The sequence below is a fragment of the Balaenoptera musculus genome, chromosome 20 (assembly GCF_009873245.2).
Source record: "Balaenoptera musculus isolate JJ_BM4_2016_0621 chromosome 20, mBalMus1.pri.v3, whole genome shotgun sequence".
Classification (NCBI taxonomy): domain Eukaryota; kingdom Metazoa; phylum Chordata; class Mammalia; order Artiodactyla; family Balaenopteridae; genus Balaenoptera; species Balaenoptera musculus.
The window spans coordinates 46704262-46721474 of record NC_045804.1 but is presented as its reverse complement, the minus strand read 5'-3'; the positions used below and the strand labels follow the sequence as shown (position 1 = coordinate 46721474).

General features: G+C 57.5%; 1 protein-coding gene across 1 annotated transcript in view; it reads left to right on the top strand.

The window, feature by feature from the left end:
- RTN4RL1 (reticulon 4 receptor like 1) overlaps positions 1–9112 on the top strand; it is a 66887-nt gene extending 57775 nt beyond the window's left edge. Inside the window, exon 2 of the mRNA XM_036835511.1 lies at positions 7028–9112. Within this exon, the coding sequence (XP_036691406.1) occupies positions 7028–8349 (1322 nt within the window). The 3' untranslated portion in view covers positions 8350–9112. The remainder of the gene's footprint in view (positions 1–7027) is intronic.
- Positions 9113–17213: the final 8101 nt, after the last annotated feature.

Here is a 17213-nt window from a genome sequence, read left to right as displayed (position 1 = left end):
ACAGTTGGTTCCCCAGGGAGGAGGCAGAGCCCAGAACCTTCTCAAAAGCTCCGGGAAGGTCTGGCTCTCAGAGGCCCTCGCCCTCAGCCTTGGAGTCTGGGCTGCCACAGTCCAGGTTTTGGGGCCCCCAAACTGAGAAGCAAATTTGAGTAACAGTGGACACATATTATGAGCCCCAGGGGAGCTTCACGAGGTGAAGGTAGAGCTCACATGCCCTGGGCTTTGTGCAGAGAGATGGCAGCTCCAGGTGTGGGAGGATGGACTGGGAGAGAGGGCCAACCAAGCACAGGGGTCAAGACCCCGTTCCCACGTGCTAAGCCCTGGGGCAGCCAAGGCCCGGCAGGGAACATGAACTTGAGCTTGAGCTCTGACTCGGTATCTGATCTATCAGGTCCCTCTGCCAAGCCTCTGGGGTCTGGGAGCACCAGGGTGGGTGGGGTGAAAGCCAGGGTCCACGGGGTGGGGGGGGAGTGCAGCGGCTCCCTTTGATGCAGTAGCTGTAAAGCAATCATCAGCCTTGGAAGCACCTCCCCTGCAGCTGAACCTGGTACAGCCTCACTGAGTGCTGCCGACACCCAAGAAGGCAGATGTTCTGACTCCTAGTTCCCGGACTAAGAAACTGAGGCTGTGGAGCTTTAGTGACCTGCCTGAGCTTGTCCAGCTGATACGTGCTCCCACTGAGGCTGGTCCCAGGCCCAGGCAGTTCATGGATACACAGCTGCCTGTGCCGGCCTCTGGTGTCCCCCCACCTCCCCTGCCCATGCAGGGACCCCCGAAGCGAGGAGTGGTAGACACGGGTAGGCAAAAGATAGGGGAGCCCAAGTTTGCTCCAACAAGGCCCCCTGAGAGCTCAGCAGCCCAATTAGCACGGCGTTCCCGGCCAGGCCTGCTCGGGGGACTAGCTGCAGCAGATGAAAGCTGAAAGGTTATTCCAACAAGGGGCCGCCCACTTCCCAGCTGAGACTGATCCTGGTGTGCTGGAGGGGCTTGGAGTGGGTACATAATTCAGCGTGTCAGGAGGAGAGCGGGAGCTACAGGCAAAGCCAGAGTGGGCGCTGAGATAAGACGGGGATGTCAAGGACGGGTGTGCCTCTCCTCGGAAGAGGGCCCTGACCCCTCTCCAGGGTGGAGTTCGGGATGCTCAAGATGAAAGCATTGGGTGGCCAGCCCCCTTGATGGTCTCCAGACACAAGTGTGTGCTGACATATGCACATGCATGTATTCAGATACGTGCACATGGCCATGTACACACACATAGATAAACACACACGTAGATGTGCACAGATCCACATACACACACACAGGCTCTGTCTAGGGCCCCGGCTGCAGGCACAGGGCCTGAGCTGTGGGTGTCTGGAGAACACTCACGCTTCATGCCTGCCTGTTTATTCCCTCCCCATCCTGTGGCCAGAGGTTTTTGGGGGGCTAGGGCACAGTCCTGGTCCCCAGGTAGGATGACAAACATTTGTTTGGGGCTTTCAGATATTAGCACTGAAAATCCTGTGTCCTGGGAACCCCACGAGTCTCAGGCAAACCTGCTCTGGTCACCTGCCCCAGGCCTCAGGCAGGCCTGGTGTGTATCTTCCCTCCCAGAGCCCTCACCACCTGTCACCTCTCTGCTGGCCAAGGGTCCCTTGGGAGAGAGCCGAGGCTGAGTCTCTACTGTCACCCTGGAGGCCTCTGTACTAATAAGAACCATTATGTTTATTGAGCAACTACTATGAGCCAGGCTCTGGGCCTAGGGTTTTCTTCTTGAGCATCTACTGTATGCCAGGCACTGTTCTAGGCCCTGGGGGTACAGCAGGGAACACACCAGACAAAATCATCGTCCTCATGGAGTTGCCCACTCAGTGAAGGGAGACAGAAAATGAACAAGATAAATAAATAAATGAGGTGAATTTATTAGGAGAGAATGAATGTTATGGGGAAAAGTAAAACAAGGAAGAAGCCATTTAAAATAGGCTGCTGGGGAGAATTCCCTAGTGGTCCAGTGGTTAGGACTCCGCGCTTCCACTGCTGAGGACTCGGGTTCAATCCCTGATCAGGGAACTAAGATCCCACAAGCCGAGCGGCATGGCCAAAATAATAATAAAAATAAAATAAAATAGGCTGCTGGGGAAGGCCTCACTGAGAAGGTGACATGAGGAGGGACCTGAATGGTGAGGTGCCCTGCAGGTATCCTGAGAAGTGCTCCGGGCAAGAGGGGACAGCACACACATACGCTGGAGCAGGACACGCCCAACACTGAGAGGACCAGAGGAGGAGGAAAGCCCAGCTCTGCCCTGGCTGGTGTCCTTGTCTCCGGGAAGTGGCCTGTGCTTGGGTGTGGCACGAAGGGACCGTGCTGAGTGGCCTGAGGCGCCAGTCGCTCTGTGAGCACAGCTGGCCTGGCCTGAGGCTGTCATCCAGCCAGCAGTCATCCTGTTAGCTTAGAGAGGAGCATCTGGCAAGGCTGGCGCAGCAGGTGGGCCGGGAGCCGAGCCCAGGGCAGGGGGAGGGCAGGCTGCAGAGGCAGAAGGATTGACCACATGGCTGACCAGTCTCCAAGCCTCAGAGAGCCCCACGGAGCTGCCCGGGGGCTCCTGGGGATGCCAACCCATCGGGCTGTCCCTGCACAGGCGTAGGGAGGGGCAGGCACCAGACTCAGGTCAGGGTGAGGCCCAAGACCTTGGGTCCAGGGCGGACAGACCAGCCCTCAGATGAGGCTGCCCCACCTGCCCTGCTCACCAGCTGTGTGGCCTTGGTCGGCCACGCCCCTCTGTGACTCATTTCCTCCTCTGTGAAATGGTGAGGCACCCGTGGGGTGTCATGAGGACCCCATGTACAGAACCTGGTACTCAGGGCTGGGTCCTGTTTGGTTAGCTCCCTTCCTGCTTCCGGGGGCGGGGAAGCTACAGGACCCCTGCCACGCTGGCCATCTGGCCTGGGACAGGAGCAGGGGCCCTGTCAGGGCTGGTCCCAGTAGGGAGCTGTCTGGCCTCCCCAGCCCTGGGTGCCCCTCACCCAGCCGAGCTGTAGTTACAGCATCTTAGGGAGCTCTGATTACTTAGAGGCTGAGAGAGGGCCTGCCACCTGCTTCCCCACCTCAGTACCTTTGCACATGCTGTGCCCTCTGCCTGGAATGCCCTTTCCACCCATCCCACCAGGTCCAGCCCCTATCTTATGAATGGGCTGTGGAGTGGACTGGGTGAGGGGCCCGCCCATGCACAGGCTACTCACCCCGGCCCCCACAGGTCCCTGCTCAGTGGATGAGGGGTTTGGGGGTTTGTAGGAAGGAGGACATGAAAACAGTACTGGCTCTCTTTTCCTGCACATCCTTTGTGCTGGCAGGGGAGCAAGAGGACTTTGTGGAGGAGGTGGCACAAGGCAGCAGGTGCCTCCCCCATGCACACGCCTAGATGCCTGCTCTGGGCCTGGCACCTGCTGGACTGCCTGGTATTGAGACCCCCCATCTGTTAGTCCACGAGGACCTGCCAAGTTCATCCCAGGCCCCTCCCCACCCCGGCACTCAGGATACTCCAGGACTCTGGCAGCAATGTTGAATGGAGGAGGGAATGAATGAGGCTGCAGAGATGTGTGTGAGCTCATGTGTGGGAGGCCAGGAGGTCTGGGAGCAGCTGAGCAGTCAGGTGGATGCCCCTGGAGGAGTGGGGGGAGCAGGGGGAGGAGGGGGCGGCGGAGGAGAACCTGAGGAAGTCCAGAGTTTGAGTCCCCGCCTTGCTTTCTTCAGTCCCGTCAGGCAGAGCGACCCCCTTGCCCCCCCCCAGGAGGGGGCAAGGAGGCTGATGAGAGGAAGTGCAAGGCTCCTCCGTGGAGACTTTGATTCCTGCTAACTTGCGATCTTAAAATGCACAGCAAAGGCACCGATGTCATTGTTAGTACATTAATCAGCAATCAGCGGGTCGGGGCTCCCATGGGCAACACAGAGGGGGCACAGGGGGCAGAGGAGGAGCCGTGGCGATGCAGTGCAGAGCCTGCCTGGGAAGAAACGGGCAGGGTGATGACCCATGGCCAGGGCACCCGCTGGCTCAGGCAGGGGTGCCAGAGGCAGGTGGGATTGGCTGGGAGAGCTGGTCCAGGGCCAGCCTTGAAGATGGGACCGGCTTCCAGGGTGGAGAAGCAGACTCAGGTGAGACCCACCCCAGTGCCCAGTGGGAGGGGGCAGGGGTACCTGCAAGGGCAGTTTCCCTGGCCCAGGTCCCCTGGCATCTGGACGGTACCGGAGGATGGAGAGCAGCTCTAAGCATCGGCTGGGGTCCCTGCCTTCTCCTGGGCCCCTCTCAGAGGAACAACAGCACAGTGGCTCCTGCCCTGGGTGCCACCTTTACACCACCCGCCCCCCACCCCGATATCTGACCCCTCCCACCTGCCAAAGTGTGTTCACACGCCAGCTGCTAAGCCCACGCCTAGATTTTTGTACAGTTGGCTCTTTTACCCAAACCATGGTCTTCGCCTGTTTTCCCCTGTGCCCCAGCACCCCTGGGGGCACCTGCCTGAGGGAGGGGTGTGGCTCTTTGTGGAGCACCCCCCTGCCCCGCCTCTCTGGGGACCACTTCAGAGAATCCCCTCCCGGGGCCTTGCAGAGACGAGCAAGCCACAGCAGCAGGCAGGCGGGCTGTCTGCCCCACCCCAGGTCAGGCGGCAGGAAAACTCCCCCAGCCCCCACCAGGCAGGGTAGTTCTGAGGATCACAGGAGTCTGCGCAGAAGCACTCTGTAAACTACAAGCCGCACAAGTGTCGGCGGTATTAGCGCTGAGCCTGCCAGGCTCGTGCTGCTCCCACCGTGAGCGGCTCTCCCTGCCTGACTTAAGGGAAGGAAATGCCTTGTCTTTGCAGGACCCCAGGGGGTGGGGTCTGCTGTGGCCCTGTGGTTCCCACGAATGGCCCCAGCCCTGTCCCCGTCAGCACAGTGAGCCCCCTGAACACCCTTGAGCTAGGAGGGGCACCCTGGGCTCCCTCAGAGTGGCAGGGTGGGGGCACCTCCCTGGGGCAGCCTGGGCAGGGCTGGGCGAGCAGAGAGGGAGGGGCAGGCTCTGAAAGGGCAGGCGCTGTGGGCTGGGCCCTCCTCCCAGCCTGGGTGCTGGAGGCTCAAGGCAGTGGGCAGGCTCCCGAGAGTCAGCTGGGGTTTGGGGCCCAGGCTCCTAGAGGCTGCTCACCGTCCTGTCTCCTCCTGCGGGGCCGGGGCCCCCTGGCCAGACCTAGGAGAGCAGTGGCGGACTGGAGGTCAGACTCCACGCGGGGAGCGCTTGCATAGCGATCTTCTCCTCCTCTTGTTACACAGGGGGAAACTGAGGCTGAGGAGGCCCCCCGCCCGGGGCCTGGCCTGCAGACTGTCTGATGGTTTCAGTGACTGAAGCAGGGCAGGGGCCACACAGAGCGTGGCCCAGCCCAGAAAGGGACCTCACAGCTGCTCTGTCACCGCCACCACCGCCCAGGTCATAACTGCTCTGAAATTGCAACCAAACACAGTTATACAAAAACCGAATCATGTGCGATGATTTTTATGTGTTGGAAAGGTTCTGTCAAAGCCAGGTGATTACAGGAGGACGGGAAGCAGCTGCTACTCTCTCGGAGCCCATAACTCCCAACAGCTGGGAGCTGTCACTTTTTTATGACGCCGTTTCTGTGAGGAAAGAGGGAGTGGCAGTCGTGGTGAGGTCCACCTGAGCCCAGGCAGACGGCTGGGGTGGCGGCCGGCCTGAGGCTGGGAGCGGGGCTGGCCCGAGAGTGGCCGGGAGGGCTGGTTCTCTCGTTCAACATGCTCTGGGCACAGCTGGCAGCAGGAAGAATCAGCCGAACTGCCTCAGGCCCTCGGCTCTCCCCAGAGGCCTGGCTGGCCAAGCTAGAAGGGAAGGATCGGGAGGCCAACCCGGGCAGAGGCGAGATGGCTGCCCGGCCCTGCAGGGTGGGGGTCTACAGGCCTGGAGCCCGTCCCCCCAACACTGGCATACCTGCCAGGCTGCCTGGGGCAGCTGCGACCCTGGAAAAGGGCAGGTAATGATGATCATCCGTAATGAGGCTGCTCTGATAATGAGCACGGGGCTATTATCCGACCACAGGCTGGACACATCGAAAATAAATTATTTTAAGGATCCATTAACAAATGCCTAATTAATGCCCAATTAGAGGGAAGCTACAGAGGAAATGCTCGGGACAATAGCTAGGCAGGGCCTGATTTGCAGCCACAGCCTGGAATCTCCAGCGAGGCAGGGAGAGGGGAGGGGCCAGAAGGCAGACCCCAGTGGGGGGCAGCCTCATTCTGGCTGCTCCTTGGACCCCAGAACCATCAGCCCTGGTGCCTCCCCCAGTCCGTCACACACACACACACACACACACACACACACACACACACACACATGTCCTTTGTGAGGGACAACTATTACTATTTAGAAATGAAGAAACTGAGGCACAGGGGGTGGTGCATACATGAGGACATGGAAGGCACTGTAAATGAGAAATCTTTCAAGATAAACTTTGGTGTCATGCATGCATGCTTTGTTATCGGGAATAATTTAAATAAAAAGACTCTTCAGGAGTCCATATGAATATTTACTTTGTTAGAACACGACTTTGCACCACTATCTGTTCAGGCAGATCAAAGCAAGTAAGTGGCAGAGCTGGGACAGGAACCCGAAGCTAGCTGCTGTGTCCATGGGTTGTGACCCCAATCCTACCAGGGCGGACAGAGCCTAAGGGGGCGGGGCTCAGAAGCTATGGGCGGGGCTAGGGGTTTGCTGGGTGGAGCTAAGGAAGTATGCCGGGTGCCGGGGGATCAGAGCCTCTACCCCAACCCATCTCATAGCCCAGGCTGGGATAGAACCCCCAGTAGAGGTGGGGCACCAGGGCATGGGGAACCATCAAGAGCCAGGACCTCGGGGGGCTATGACCCCAGACCGCTGAGTGCAGCAAAGACGAGGACAGAGCCCCAGCGGCCAAGGAGGGTCACGTGCCCATCGAGCCCGGCACCCAGAGCGTCTCCCACCTCCCCGGCAGCCCCTGACCTGGCTGTGCTCTCTCTCCCCGCCAGGGTGCTGTGTGGAACTGCTGCTGCTGCTGCTGGCCGGGGAGCTGCCCCTGGGCGGCGGCTGCCCGGGGGACTGCGTGTGCTACCCCGCACCCATGACGGTCAGCTGCCAGGCGCACAACTTCGCCGCCATCCCCGAGGGCATCCCGGAGGACAGCGAGCGCATCTTCCTGCAGAACAACCGCATCACCCTCCTCCAGCAGGGCCACTTCAGCCCCTCCATGGTCACCCTGTGGATCTACTCCAACAACATCACCTTCATCGACCCCAACACCTTCCAGGGCTTCGTGCACCTGGAGGAGCTGGACCTCGGCGACAACCGGCAGCTGCGGACGCTGGCGCCCGAGACCTTCCAGGGCCTGGTGAAGCTCCATGCCCTCTACCTCTATAAGTGTGGGCTCAGTGCCCTGCCGGCCGGCATCTTTGGCGGCCTGCACAGCCTGCAGTACCTCTACCTGCAGGACAACCACATCGAGTACCTCCAGGACGACATCTTTGTGGACCTGGTCAACCTCAGCCACCTGTTTCTCCACGGCAACAAGCTGTGGAGCCTAGGCCAGGACACCTTCCGGGGCCTGGTGAACCTGGACCGGCTGCTGCTGCACGAGAACCAGCTGCAGTGGGTCCATCACAAGGCTTTCCACGACCTCCGCAGGCTGACCACCCTCTTCCTCTTCAACAACAGTCTCTCTGAGTTGCCGGGCGACTGCCTGGCACCCCTGGGGGCCCTGGAGTTCCTCCGCCTCAACGGAAACGCCTGGGACTGTGGCTGCCGGGCGCGCTCCCTGTGGGAATGGCTGCAAAGGTTCCGTGGCTCCAGCTCCGCTGTCCCTTGCGTGTCCCCCGAGCCTCTGCATGGCCAGGACCTGAAGCTGCTGAGGGCCGAGGACTTCCGGAACTGCACGGGGCCGGCGTCCCCGCACCAGATCAAGTCGCACACGCTCACCACCACCGACAGGGCCGCCCGCAAGGAACACCACCCACCCCGTGGCCCCGCCAGGGACAAGGGCCACCCGCACGGCCATCTGCCCGGCTCTCGGTCGGGCTCCAAGAAGCCGGGCAAGAACTGCACCAGCCGCAGGAATCGCAACCAGGTCTCGAAGGCGGGCGCCGGGAAGCAGGCCCACGAGCTGCAGGACTATGCCCCTGACTACCAGCACAAGTTCAGCTTTGACATGCCCACGGCCCGGCCCAAGAGGAAGGGCAAGTGTGCCCGCAGGACCCCCATCCGTGCCCCCAGCGGGGTGCAGCAGGCCTCCTCGGGCGGTTCCCTGAGGGCCTCGCTCCTGGCCTGGATACTGGGGCTGGTGGTCACTCTTCGCTGAGGACGCAGGGCACCAGCACCCAGCACTGCCACGTGTCCACCAAGGAACGGGATTTCTTTTCTTTTTTTACAAGTGGAGGATCTGCTGGGTTTCAGGCAAAGGCTGGGAGAGGCTTCAGCTGCTGTCTGGGCCCTGCCCGGTGGATGATAAACCCGAAGTGTACAGCCCCAAGCAGGAGGGGATTAGTTCATCCCACGCAGCTGTGCCAGCCAGCCCCCGGCCCAGCACCTATGGACAGCAGCCACCCAGCACGGCAGTTAGAGCCGCAGAGCGAATCCTTCATTAGCAACGATGGGACAGTGCCCCACGGGAGCTGGGCTCTGTGGAATCCTGGTCATTTGGAGAGGTCTGAAGGGCCCCCGCCGCTTCCGGAGGAAGCAGGACTCAGAGAACAGACAAGGGTCACCAAAGAAGCTGGGTCCACCAGCTATCTGGGAGCACATGAGCAGGTGGCATTTTGGCTCTTGCCTGAGGCCACTTAGTCACCCTGCCCTGAATCCAACCATGTGTCACCTTCAGTCCCTCCCTCGGGGGTAACGCCTCTCATTCCTGATGTCTCAGGCAACCCTGGCAGACCCAGGCCCAACTGCTGGCTCCAAGAACCAATTACCAAAGGAAAGATCATCAGAGGCTGAAATTTAGAACTTCATCGTGTGCAATGAGGTTCTCACAGGAGGTGCAGTTTTATAACTATGTCCACTTTATATATATATATATACATATATATATATATATATATATGTATATATATATACACACACACACACACCCTCTACGTATATATATATACACACAAATGCACAGGTCCTCGCCCTACTCCCTTACCAAACTGTACGTCTTATCATGTTTATAAACTATACGGAAAACTATATCTGCTGAACTAAGGATTGTATTGGTGATTTCTAGCAAGAAAGGAGTTCTAGGATTTTTGTCTAGAATCCCAACCTGGCAACAGTAGTCCCCATGTAACCTGGGCTTGCCAGGGCCTGGGGCAAAGGGGCAGTGGGTGGGTGGGGGGGTTGGTCAGGGAGAAGGGGAGGCAGCAAGAATCACTTCAGGGGACCAATATTCTTAGATACTTGGAGCATCACCCTGTTTTTATATGCAGCACAAGCCTGTCTGCCACCCCGGAGCACCCAATCACTCCCAACATAGCAGCTGTTGGCATCAGGGTGAGAAGCCAGAAGCAGCTTGTTGGACATCAGGGGGCTAGGCCCTGGGGACGGGCTGGAAGGAGAATGGGAAGGAAGGGGTTTTGGGTTTCTTAGGCCGGCGGGCGAGGCAGTATCCACAGTGTTAGTCCAACAGGCTGGGCAGTGTTGTCAGCCTAGTGTTCTGCCAGCGACAGTCTGGACGGGTCAGGGATGCTCTGGGCATGAGCCCAGGCCTCCAGCGCGGCTCAGCTGCTGAATTTTTCCTTGAGGCTCTTTGACGGGCATCCCAGCAAGGGTCCTGGGTAGGGTGGCAGGAGGGAAAGCATCAGGTGGCCTTAGCAGAAGGGGAACAAAGAGGGCATTTCAAGAACCATCTCAGGCACTTCTGCATTACGGAGGCCCCGTCCCTCCTGGACCCTCTGAAGTTGCCCCGGGGACGGGCAGAGGTCACGGGGTGGCCAGACTCAGGGGCCAGGAGTGGGGACGTGCAGGGAATGGAGCACGCAAGCTCAGACAGGGGAGAGGAGCTCAAGTCAAGGTCAGCCATGCTGCTGGCTGGTGTCCGAGCGGGCACAATCTTTTTTGGCTTTGCACAAACCCAAATTCCCCACCAGAGAGGATGTGTGTCGGGAGCAAGAAACATTGAATCCAATTAAGAGAGAAAAATAATAATTAAAAAAAAATTCTCTTGGACAAGAACCCTGTTTCTCATTTCCCAACCCCGAATTCCTGAAGGCGTGGCAGATCCTGGGCTTTTATGGGGTGGGCGAGCCTGGCTGGGTGCAGCTCTGAGGACGCAAGCGCGTTTGTTGGTGGGAGGAGCTGTTTGGAGCAGGGGCACGCTGACTCACTGGGACCCGTGTGTGCGCGCGAACACACACACACACACTCTCGGTCCCATGGTCCTTCCCTCACCGGCACAGGACGTGACTCACCCCACGCTCTGGCTGCGCTGGGTCGGCACCATCTCTGTGGCCGTCTCCGGGGCAGTCTGGCCTTGGATCACTCCTGGCCTGTTCCCAAGAGCTTCACAGCAGCAGCTGAGCTATTGATTCTTAAGGGGGCTCGGGGGCGGCCGGAAGGGACCTGCCAGTTCCTAGGGCCCAGAGGGGATTCCAGGAAGCCGGGGCCCGACCCGCGTAGCAGTGGACGTGGGTGGGGTCTGGAGGCTGCGCCCGCCTCGCTGGCCTTGGAGACAGGAGAGAGTTCCCCAGGTAGAGCAAAGAGGCTGTGTTTCCAGGCCTGGACAAAGCCTCCTCAGTACAAGGCTGGAAATGTACACTAAGGGGAGTCCCGTGACGGCGGAACAAATTGTCTTTGGCCTGCGTTTGCTCCCAGTGGTCTGCCTGTTCTTACCCAGGCCGGTGCCAGGGCCTTGCTGTCCCTTTAGAGCCCGAGGATGTTGTTATGTTGTTGATTTCATTTCCAACTTTAGACAGCACAGCCCTCAGCAGGAAAATCAAGAGTCCAAGCACTTTATTAAATTAAAAAAAAAAGACTTAGAAAGTCCTGTAATATGGAAGTGAAATGTCAGTACGAGAAACACTAATGTTTGATAAATGATCCGCTTCTGTCAAGCGCAGCACAGTCTCTGGTCGCCGACTGTTATTAGAGGCAAGGCAGAAGGGCCCAGACGCCAGGTGTATTTTAGCAGCTTGCTCCTCTAAGAGGTAGAGGGAATAAAAGCAGCTCTATTGTGGATGACATCACTTGTCACTCAGCAGCTCATATGCTACACAGGCACAATGACAGCATTGTCTGAAACATCAGAGCAAGTTCACAGGTCGGGAATTAAGCTAAGGCCTTTCAACTCACCAGACCCGGCATCCCTCCTAGGTGGTTCGGGGCAGGGAGGTGTGGGTTCCTGCCTCGGGAGCCCTATCCTCCTCCCCGAGGCGGAGGCCATCCCCCACCCCTTTGTTTGTGGTGGGGGGGCCCCTTTGCCATCTTTGCTCAACACTTTCCCTAGGCCCCGAGAGGAAGCCATCTCCTCATCTTCCTCTCTCACCTCCAGCCACACAGCCCCCCTCTCTGGGGGTGTGGCCTTCAGGAGGGGCTGGGTGACCACCAGTGGTCTCAGCGTTTCTCTTCACAAGTTCCTCCCCAGGCCCCAGAGCTTGGCTGGCTCCCTACCCTTCATTCAACAAGCATTGAACAAGGGTCTACACGTGCCAGCCATTGGCCCAGGCTCTGGGGACCTAAAAATGAGAAGACGTGGCTCTCCTGAAAGGAGCTCAGAGCCTAGATGTGGAAGCGAGTATGGGATTGGTGAAACCAGGGTGGGATTGGTGTCTCTGTTAGCGGACCCCCCACTACCATGAGAAATTTGGCCAGGGTGGGGGCAGTCAGGGAGGGCTTCCAGGAGGAGGTGACATGCTGAAGGGTCTCAGAGGATGAGGAGGCAGCCAGAGAAGAGTGTGGGGAGTATTACAGTCAGAGGACTGGAGGCCTGCAATGGCACCACGTTTGGGGTATCTGCAAACAACTGTGAGCTGAGGACTGGGAATGCTGTCTGGGGATGTGTGGGAGGTGAGCCTGGCAAGCGGAAGGCCCAGGAATCCTGCTTGGGGACTTGGATCCTACTCTGAAAGTGGAGGTGTGAGCCCCCCACCTTGGGGTCCTCTTCCCTACCCCGAACCCCCAGTCCCTCTCCAAGCACGTGGCCCCCACCCGTGGCATGCTTGCCAATGTCCCCCAACAGTGGATTTCGTCATCGAAACTTGCCTCTTCTGATCAGCCAGATCCTTCCCTCGTGCCAGCAAGCTGGAGCGCTCCCTGGAAATCTGCCTGGGCCAGAGTCCCATTCCGAGACACCTGCTGCTTCCAAGCACGGACAGTATCCCACAGCCGTTTTGTCTCCTACACTCCCTCCTTTCCCATCCACGAAGGGCTCAACCCGCAGCCCTTCTCCTTGCTTCCAAGGGGCTGCCCAGACACCCCCTTGGGCATCTCCACATGTGCCCGCCCTGGTAGACCATCAGAACTCCCCCAGACTGCATCTCCCTTTTTTCTCTCCTGCTGGGGCTGTTCATTACCAGGGAACCAAGAATCCCATTTAGCAAATGTTTACTTGTCACCTAATTAATCACTCAGCGCTCTGCCACCATGGCAAATGGGGGCTCCAGAAGGCCTGTTGGCAAGTTTGTGGGGGCTGGGGGAGCCAGGAAGTCCTCCTGGAGGACAAGCTGCAAGGCAGGGGGTCAGAGAGAACAGATTTGCTGGGAGGGCTCCCTGGAGCCAGGTGGGAGCCTCAGGGTCTCGGCAGCTCCCAGCAAATCCTCCCTTGTATTTTCACCACCCAGACTGTCCCCACCAGCCCCTGGCTGGACCCCACCTCTGGGACCCAGCTCCTCAGGGCCCTACTCAACACTGACCTGGAGGATGCCAGCCTTTCTTTGTGTACCTTCTTATATGGATCAGGGGTGAGTGTACCTTTTGATGGGGTCCTGGCCAGCATCTACCGTTCAGCCTCTTGACCCAACTGTGGTTGCATTCTGGCTCACCTCCTCCCAGCCTGGCTCTCTGGCCTAAGTAAGAGTTTAGCCCATCAGCTATTATTCCATCCCATGTCACCGATTCCCCGCTATCAGCTTGCAATGGGCCAATTTTCTTTTACCTTCTGTCTACCTGGAAAATTTCTCAAGAACCTTTGCGCGTTAAAATACCCTTTACAGCTCTCCACTTGATATCTCTTTCTGCTCCTCTAATTGTCCCTTTTAACTCACTGTGCTTTCAGTGTAAATCTCCCACTCTCCCCCTTTGCAGGCTGTTAATAAATACAAGCTCTAAAAAAAATATACGTAAACATCTCTTGTTGGCTAAATAACTCACAGCACAGCCAAAAAGCCAGGAAGAAAGGGAGGCTCAGAGTGAGAAAAGCCCACCTGTGCTCGCGCTCAGGCTGTCCTTGCCAATCTCTTTTAAGAGGACTGCTGGAATCAGGGTGGATTATGGTCCTAAAAAGTCCACTGGGTGAAGGAACTGAGGATGCCCCGAGGGAGAAAGAGAAGCAGAGAGTAGCCATGAGGCTGTGTTGACATGCTGCTCCAAGAGCAGTGCGGGAGGGGTGAGGACAAAGGGGACACGCGCGGGCAGCAGTGGCTAATTTCAGTGGTATTTCAGTGAGCTGGCCCACAAGGCCCCTTCCCTCCAAAAGAAGTGGGTCAGCCTCCTCCGAGGTATGCCACCAGCCTGCACGGATGTGGCCTGCCCTCCATCTCTCTGCTTTCAGCTTATTGCTCATTAGAGTTCTTCGTTTCTAAGCACCAGGAGGGCAGGGAAGGCTGTGCCTTTTGTGTCACCGGTTCCTATGTGGCAGCGTGCACACTAATGGCATGTCTGAATGGCAGAATTTGACACTGCTGCGGCAGAACGGGCTTGGGTCACAGTGCTTTCCAAACTGGCTGAGGCTCCACGCCACCTCCACCTCCTTCACCCAGGCATCTCTGGGAGCCCCTGCCAACCCCAGCTTCTGCTGCTTCCTCTCAGAAAAGAGAGGAAGCGAGAGGTGTATTAAAGTCTTCAATCTCTGTAAGTACCATTTCCCAGGAGACAGACTCTAAGGAAGAAGGAAACGCAAGTGCTCAGGACCTAAACAGGTGGGAGGCCTCCAAGGCAACCGGCTCCATATCACCCGACCCCTCAGCTTCAGGGACGGTCACGGGCAAGATAATGATGCCCTCCGAGTGGCAGCTGCTGACCAGAGATTGAGATGTGGCAGCAGCCAGGTGGCCACGCACTGCTCCAGCCAGAGAGAGATGCAAGGGGCGACCACCACATAAGACATTTTCAGGGATGAGGGCCAGCAGGACAAACCCACAGAGGGAACCATGGTGGGGGACAGGGTCAGGTATGGGCTGGTGGAGTCTGAGCAAGACCCCAAAGGGCGCACACAGGCAGTGTCACTTGCAGAGAGAAAGCACAGCCCTACGGGGCAGTCACGTAGCCGAAGAGTCAAGAGACAGGGAAAGATTCAGACAGACAGACAGACGGGAAGGTGCGATAAGGAAAAAGCCATTTTGCACTCACACATCACTCAGGCACCATGTCCTGTCACTGCCCCTCATGCAACCGAGCGTGGGACATTCACGCTGTCCCCAGATTTGACACCCACCACGTGCATGGCCCTGGACAGGTGACAGCCCATCGACAAGGAACTTACCTTCCGGCCAAGAGCAGCCCCCTTTATTTCATTACAAGGGGGGGTGGTCAAGAGCTGGGTAGAGGGGTCTGTCACGCAAACGCCCCCCCACCCCGCCAGGGAGAATAGAGGGTGGGGTGAGTCCCCCGCTCCCCGCACGCTGGCGACCACCCTTCAGGGACCAGCAGGTCTGTGATGAGGGGCAGAATCTGGTCTGAGCCCTGGGCAGCGGTGTTTCCCACTGAGCCTTGACCCTGAAGGAGTTTGTCTGCCTACCAGCACTGTGGAGGCTCCAGGGGCCCCGAGCCCTTAAACCCCTGGACCCTGTGCCCTTGGGCATGTGGCAGGTTCCTCTCCGCATTGGCATTCTCCCCACACGCTCGGGGTCACAGAGGTCTCCAAGGTGTTTTTATTCTTTATCCCGGCGTCTAAGCCTCAGAGGCCCCGAGGTCCCTGACCCCTCGTCTCACCTGCCGCCCGGAAAGTCTCTCACTGTTTTATCTGTGGCATTTAAAGTGCCACTGAGTGTCTGGCACTTTGCAAGTCTAAGGTACAGGCTCTTCTGAATTTCCACGCCAGCCTCCTTTCCAGACGCTACCCCAGGCTCACGTCCTCGCCTGTGTCTCTGCCGGCTGTGACACGTGGTCATCAGGAAGGAGGCTCACACCACCCTGGGGGGCCCCACTTTGCTCTCAGCTCTGTGCCCACAGAGGCAGGCAAGGCGGAGACTGGGTATTCTGGGTAGAAGTTGCTGTAGGAGCAGCTGCGGTGAACTCCACACCTCCAAGCTGTCCCCTAAGCAGCTGGACCTGTCCTGCAGCGGCTCTTCCCCACCCCCCCTCCACCGTTCCGCAGACCAGACGAACGTCCCTCCTGGCCTCGCAGGTGATGCATGCCGGGGAAGTTCTCCCTGCGATCACTCGTGCTGCCTTACTAGCTCCTCTCTCCTCCCCCCCGTGACCGCACACTGGGCCCAGAGCTGGCCTCAGCCTCCCCAGCGGCCCCTGGCCACCGTCAGCAGTGGCCTCCTCTGGCCCACGCCCCCTCGGCCTTCTCGCTAAGGGACAGCTTCATCTCTCAGAGCCGCTGACCCACTGCAGCCCCTGAGACCAGCTCCAGCAAGGCCGTGGCCCTGTCTTCTTGGGAATCTTTCCTCCTCATCCATTTTCTCTCCTAAGACCAGGGATGAATGAAAATGAAAAAGCAACTTAAGAACTTCCCTGGTGGTCCAGTTAAGACTCTGCATTTCCAATACAGGGGGCATGGGCTCCATCCCTGGTTGGAGAACTAAGATCCCACATGCCATGTGGCCAAAAATTTTTTTAAATAAATTAAAAAAAAAAAAAGCAACTTAGAACGGGGTGGCATGAGGTTTTTTAAGCCCCCCCATGGACACGACCTCATAGTTAACTGGGAAGTGTTCCCTCCAAGATTTGATCACAATCCCCATTTTACAGATGAAAAAAAATGGGCCTCCTGGTAATTCAAACCCATGCTTTTGAGCCCAAGACTGGGGCTCTTCCCCAACACAGCCCTGACCCCCATCCCACATGACCCAAGGCTAAGAGTTGAACCACCCTGGGGGACTCAACTCTTCCCTCCCACCCCCAGGAATTTCATGCTCAGAAGAATTGATTTGCAGAATCAATCAAAAGGCAGAAACTTTTCCTAGAGGTTCTCTCTGCATTCCTGACCCCTTGAACTTTCCCAAACTGGGTCACTGGGATGGCCAGTGACTGAAGGAGCCGGCAGATCCCTCCCAAGTACAGGGGTGCAGTAACAGAGAACGCCCATGCTGGCAGGGGAGTTTCTCCAGTTTCTTGACAGCTGTAGCTGGGTCCCCGTTTCTAGAAGGATCCCACATAGTGCAGTAGACTCCAGTAGTAAGGGCAGAGAAAGAAGCCCCAGCCCCATGGTCCTTTCCCCTGCAGGGCACCTCTCACCTTGTGACAGGAAGACCGTGGGTAAGGGCCACTCAAAGTTGACAATCAGACCTGCAAGAACCACGTGGAGGTCCCTATGTACAAACATAAAACAGGTACCTTCCTAGCTGCCCCCCTTAAGTGGCTGCATTTTTTATAACGTTTTGAGCTTTCAGCATTAAAAAAAAATATTTATTTATTTATCTTGGCTGCGCCAGGTCTTAGTTGGGGTACGCAAGATCTTCGTTTCGGCATGAGGGATCTTTTAGTTGCAGCAGGTAGACTCTTAGTTGCGGCATGCAGGATCTAGTTCCCCAACCAGGGATCGAACCTGGGCCCCCTGCTTTTGGGAGCTCGGATTCTTACCCACTGGACCACCAGGGAAGTCCCTCAACATTTTTGATAATTGATTTTTGGTCTCACCTCAGAGCTTTTTGTGAACTTTGGGACTGTTCTGGAAATTTGTATTTTCTTTTCATTGTTTTTGTTCATTTGGGAAATTAACTTAAAATCATCATCATAATTTTCAATCAAATATGCCTGCTTTGCTTGTTTGGAATATTTTCATGAATTTTTAAATTTTGGTTCCAATTTTAAATGGCCTAATAGCAAATTGGCTAAAAAGTGAACAGGCAATCACTAGCTCAT